We start from the raw sequence: 6,000 nt of genomic DNA, 5'->3' as shown, positions 1-6,000 counted from the left end.
GGAAAATGTATTGTTACCGATTGATTGAGCTTGATTCGAGGTAAGTGGCTTGCCTAACCTTGTGTGGAGGAAACTCCCCTTAGGATTTAGTACTTTTTTTGATATATGAGTATCGTGTACGTGAGGTGACGAGTGCGTACACGGGCTATTGTTGCAAAACTTCGTTTTGCATTAAGTAAAATACTTGTCTTCCTTTAACTGAGCTACACTAGCATATGAATTTATCCTGTTTAGTCTAGAATAACATGTCTACGTGTCTTAATTGCTTATGTGAACTCTGTACAGCATGCTTAGTGAAATTTTCTACCTTTTTCCTTGACTGGTACTTAGTCTAAATCGTAAGATTTCGTGATGTAGTTGTATTTCTACAGTTTGATCTGCATATTTACTTTGGGACTACAGAACGGTATTTCGATAGATCCCCCTTGTACTGCATATTTACTTTGGGAATGTGGAACGGTATTCCGGGAGATCCCCCTGTACTGCATATTTACTTTGGGACTACAGAATGGTAGTTCGGGAGATCCCCATGTACTGCATATTTACTTTGGAACTACGAAATGGTATTTCGGGAGATCCCTCCTGCACATTTACGTTTGGGACTGCGAGACGGTATCTCGGGAGATCCCCTGTTGTTATTTCAGTGTACTGAGCTATTGACTTGATATGATTCCATTCTTTGTTAAATTTTAGTACTTATTTTACTTCAATATTTCATTCTGTCTTAGTTTATTTTATATATACCAGTAGGGCCCTGACCTGATCTCGTCACTACTCGACCGAGGTTAGGCTTGGCACTTACTGGGTACCGTTGTGGTGTACTCATGCTACTCTTATGCACATATTTTGTGCGCAAATCCCAGTACTTCTTATTAGCCCCGCTACTAGCTGAGAGTGCTTGTTGTTGTACGGAGACTTCAAGGTATATCTGTCGTGTCCGCAGACCTCGGAGTCCCCCTCTATTCCCTCCTATGTCATTTACCTTCCTTACTTCTGTTATTAGACTTTGGTGTATAGAGATACTAGTTTTCTTCTGTAGCTTGTGACTTATGATGTTCTGGGTTTTGGGATTTATGTATATTTTTGAAAAGTTGATTATTGTACATGCCAGGCGGCATAGTACACAGTTATGTTGTTACTTCTACAGTTAGTTGTTAAATTTATGTTTTCATTTCATTATTCCGCAAATGTTAGGCTTACCTAGTCGTAGAGACTAGGTGCCATCACGACGTCATACGGAGGAGAAATTTAGATCATGACAAGTTGGTATCAGAGCTCTAGGCTCATAGGTGTCGTGAGTCACAAGCAAGTTTAGTAGAGTCTCGCGGATCGGTACAAAGACCTCTGTATTTATCTTCGGGAGACTATGGAACTGTTAGGAAAAATTTCACTTCTTTGATTTCTTGTCGTGCAAAATTGTTGACTTCGAAATTCTAAACTTCTGTATTATATTCTCTCACAGATGGTGAGGACACGTACATGCGGATCTGATGACCAGGAACCCGTGCCCCCTGCTAGAGCTGCGAGAGGCCGGGGCCGGGGTAGAGGCCGAGGACGTCCACGTGGTGCAGCCAAGGCACCCGTATGAGCTGCTACAGAGGAGCCCCCAGTAGCTCCAACTGGATGGCAGACACCCAAGGCACCTGTTTCTGCACTAGCCCTCTAGGAGACTCTAGCCCAGTTTATGAGCATGTTCAGCACCTTAGCTCGGGCTGGATTGATTCCATTTGCTCCTGCCATATTTCAGGCTGGGGGAGGAGCACAGACTCCCGTCGCCGGTACTCCAGAGCAGCGGGTTCAGGTCGACTAGGTCCCGGAGATTATACCAATGCAGTCAGTAGCTCCAGCTCAGCCAGAGGTTAGGGCAGCAGCTTCTGAGGTGGAGCAGCTTAGACTTGAGAGGTACAAGAAGTACCACCCACCTACCTTCAGCGGATTGGCTACAGATCATGCTCACGGTTTTCTGGAGGAGTGTCATCGTATTCTCCATGCTATGGGTGTAGCGGAGATGAGCGGGGTTTCTTTTACTACATTCCAGCTTATAGGAGAAGCCTATCAGTGGTGGCGTGCTTATGAGATGAGTAGTCTGGATGAGGCAGTTTCACTTACATGGACTCAGTTCTCGGACATGTTTTTGAGAAAGTATGTCCCTCAGAGCCTCAAGGACTCATGGCGTGCAGAGTTTGAGCAGCTGCGCCAGTGATCTATGACTGTGTCAGAGTATGCAGTCAGTTTTAGTGATTTGGATCGACATGCACCGGCCTTGGTTACCACAGTTTGAGAGAGGGTTCGACAGTTTATTGAGAGACTCCAGCCCAGCATCCAGATTAGTATGGCCAGGGAGTTGGAGATGGATATTTCTTATCAGCAGGTTATGAGTATTGCCAGGAGATTGGAGTACATGCTTGCCCGAGATAGAGAGGAGAGAGAGGCCAAGAGGTCTCGAGAGACTAGTTATTATTATGGAGCTCGTGCCCCAGCATCTCGCCATGGTAGGGGTCATATGAGCTGCCCCGTTCATTCAGCTCTTCCAGCCGCCAGCGGTGTTCCAGTTCCATCTAGACCCCAGGAGCCTTATTATGCACCGCCAGTATCTAGTGTGCCTCCTGCACGGGGTGTTCCTAGCAGCCAGTCCAACAGACCTGGCCCGAGCCAGTCACAGCAGCCACGCCCTCCCAGAGCTTGTTTTGAGTGTGGCGACACTCGCCATATGGTAAGGGATTGCCCTAGGATTTGGAGGGGTGCACCTCCACAGACTTCTCAGTCATAGCGTGCTCCACCGGGTCCTCAGGCTATGATTACAGCACTAGCTACCACCCCACCTGCTCAGCCAACACGATGTGGAGGTCGAGGAGGTAGAGGTCGTACTAGAGGGGAGGCCAGGCCAGATATTATGCCTTTCCTGCTCATACAGAGGCAGTTGCTTCTGATTCTGTCATTACAAGTATTGTTCCAATCTGTCATAGAGATGCGTCGGTATTATTTGACCTAGGCTCTACTTATTCCTCTGTGTCCTCTTATTTTGCCCCGTATTTAGGCGTATCTCGGGATTCTTTGAGTTTCCCTGTTATTGTGTCTACTCCTGTGGTAGATTCTCTTATTATGGACCGCGTGTATCGGTCGTGTTTGATTGCTCTTAGTGGTTTTAAGACCAGAGCCGATTTATTATTGCTCAGCATGGTGGACTTTGATATTATTTTGGGCATGGACTGGTTGACGCCCCATTATGCTATTCTTGATTGTCACGCCAAAACTATGATGCTGGCTATGCTAGGTTTACCACGATTAGAGTGGAGAAGTACCTTAGAGTATACTCCCAGCAGAGTTATTTCATTTCTTAAAGCTCAACGAATGGTTGAGAAGGGGTATGACGTGTATCTAGCTTATGTGAGAGATGTTAGTATTGAAACCCCTACAGTTGAGTCAGTCCCAGTAGTGAGGGATTTTCCAGATGTATTTCTAGCTGATCTTCCAGGCATGCCGCCTGACAGAGATATTGATTTTGTCATTGATTTGTTGCCGGGCACTCAGCCCATCTCTATTCCTCCATATCATATGGATCCTCCTGAATTAAAAGAGTTGAAATAGCAGTTCCAGGAGTTTTTTAATAAGGGCTTCATTCGGCCCAGTGTGTCACCTTGGGGTGCTCCTGTCTTATTTGTGAAGAAGAAGGATGGTTCTATGCAGATGTGTATTGATTACCGCCAGTTGAACAAAGTCATAGTGAAGAACATGTATCCATTGCCTCGTATTGATGACTTATTTGATCAGTTACAGGGTGCCAGAGTATTTTCCAAGATTGACTTACGTTCAGGATATCATCAGTTGAAGATTCGGGAGCCAGATATCTCGAAGACTGCTTTCAGGACCAGATAGGGTCACTATGAGTTTCTTGTTATGTCTTTTGGGCTGACCAATGCCCAATGACTTTTATGCACTTGATGCACAATGTGTTCCGGCCTTATCTTGACTAATTCGTCATTGTGTTTATTGACGACATTCTGGTGTACTCTCGGACTCAGGAAGATCATGAGCAGCACCTGAGGACTGTGCTTCAGACCTTGAGAGAAAAGAAGTTATATGCAAAATTTTCAAAGTGTGAGTTTTGGCTAGACTCAGTGGCATTCTTGGGTCATATAGTATCGATTGATGGGATCCAGGTGGATCCGAGGAAGATTGAAACAGTGCAGAGTTGGCCCAGACCGTCCTCATCTACGAAGATTTGGAGTTTTCTTGATTTGGCGGGGTATTACCGTCGGTTCGTTGAGGGATTCTCATCTATTGCAGTACCTATGACCAGGCTGACCCAGAAGGGTGCTCCGTTCAGGTGGACAGAGGAATGTGAGGAGAGCTTTCAGAAGCTCAAGAAAGCTTTGACTACAGCCCCAATATTGGTATTGCCTACAGGCTCGGGGTCTTATACTGTATATTGTGATGCATAGCGGATTGATCTCGGTGCGGTGTTGATGCAGGACCGTAGGGTGATTGCCTACACGTCCAGACAGCTGAAGGTGCATGAAAAGAACTATCATGTCCACGACCTTGAGCTAGCAGTCATTGTTCATGTCTTAAAGATTTGGAGGCACTATTTGTATGGTGTCCTTTGTGAGATCTATACCGATCACCGGAGTTTGCAGCATCTGTTCAAGCAGAAGGATCTTAATTTGCGTCAGAGGAGGTGGTTAGAGCTGCTTAAGGATTATGACATCACCATTTTATACCATCCTAGGAAGGCCAATGTGGTGGTCGATGCTTTGAGTCATCGGGCAGAGAGTTTGGGAAGTTTAGCATATCTACCAGCAGCAGAGAGGCCATTGGCATTGGATGTTCAGGCCTTAGCCAGCCAGTTTGTGATATTGGATATTTCTGAGCCGAGTCGAGTATTGGCTTGTGTGGTCTCTCGGTCTTCTCTTTATGATCGTATCAGGGAGCATCGGTATGATGAACCACATCTGCTTGTCCTTAAGAACACGGTCCAGCACGGTGATGCTAAGGAGGTCACTATTGGGGATGATGGTGCATTGGGGATGCAGGGCAGGCTATGTGTGCCTACTGTGGACGGTTTGCATGAGTTGATTCTCAAGGAGGCTCACAGCTCGCGATACTCCATTCATCCGGGTGCCGCGAAGATGTATCAAGACCTGAGGCAACATTATTGGTGGAGGAGGATGAAGAAGGACATAGTAGAGTATGCGGCTAGATGTCTAAATTGCCAGCAGGTGAAGTATGAGCATCAGCTAACGGGTGGGTTATTTCAGAAGATAGAGATTCCGGAATGGAAATGAGAGCGGTTCACTATGGACTTGGTTGTTAGACTCGCACGGACTCAATGGAAGTTTGATGCTGTTTGGGTGATTGCAGATAGGCTAACCAAGTCAGTTCATTTCATTCCTGTGATGACTACCTATTCTTCCGAGCAGCTAGCTCGAATTTACATCCGCAAGATCGTTAGGCTTCATGGCGTACCAGTATCTATCATCTCTGACCGGGCTAGGCCAGATTATGGGGTATGGACTTAGTTCAGGATGCCTTGGAAAAGGTTAAGGTGATTCATGATAGACTTTGCACAGCCCAGTCCAGACAGAAGAGTTACACAGATCGAAAGGTTCGCGATGTTACATTCATGGTTGGAGAGCGGGTCTTGCTCCGGGTTTCGCCTATGAAGGACGTTATGAGATTTGGAAAGAAAGGCAAGCTGATCCTAAGGTTTATTGGTTCTTTTGAGGTGTTGTGGCATGTTGGGGAGGTTGCTTATGAGCTTGCCTTACCTTCCAGCCTAGCATGAGTTCATCCGGTATTTCATGTTTTGATGCTCCGGAAGTATCACGTTGATCCGGCAAATGTATTGGATTTCAGCTCAGTCCAGTTGGACAAGGATCTATCTTATGTTGAGGAGCCAATGGCTATTTTAGATAGGCAGGTCAGAAAGCTAAGGTCAAAGAACATTGCCTCCGTGAAGTTTCAGTGGAGAGGTTATCCGGTCAAGGAGGCGATTTGGGA

The 6,000-nt window shown here is 46.1% G+C and overlaps 1 protein-coding gene across 1 annotated transcript; it reads left to right on the top strand.

Moving 5' to 3' along the window:
• The first annotated feature begins 1,828 nt into the window (after positions 1-1,828).
• LOC138904484 (uncharacterized) lies at positions 1,829-2,203 on the top strand. The gene has a single exon (XM_070192982.1). The coding sequence runs from the start codon at positions 1,829-1,831 to the stop codon at positions 2,201-2,203; it is 375 nt and encodes a 124-aa protein (XP_070049083.1).
• Positions 2,204-6,000: the final 3,797 nt, after the last annotated feature.

This window comes from Nicotiana tomentosiformis, chromosome 2, assembly GCF_000390325.3.
Source record: "Nicotiana tomentosiformis chromosome 2, ASM39032v3, whole genome shotgun sequence".
Classification (NCBI taxonomy): Eukaryota; Viridiplantae; Streptophyta; class Magnoliopsida; order Solanales; family Solanaceae; genus Nicotiana; species Nicotiana tomentosiformis.
This window is presented reverse-complemented; position numbering and strand designations above follow the sequence as displayed.

Bases quoted from the DNA above. Each gene is read 5' to 3' on its own strand.
- LOC138904484 (XM_070192982.1), top strand. From the start codon at position 1,829: ATGCAGTCAGTAGCTCCAGCTCAGCCAGAGGTTAGGGCAGCAGCTTCT.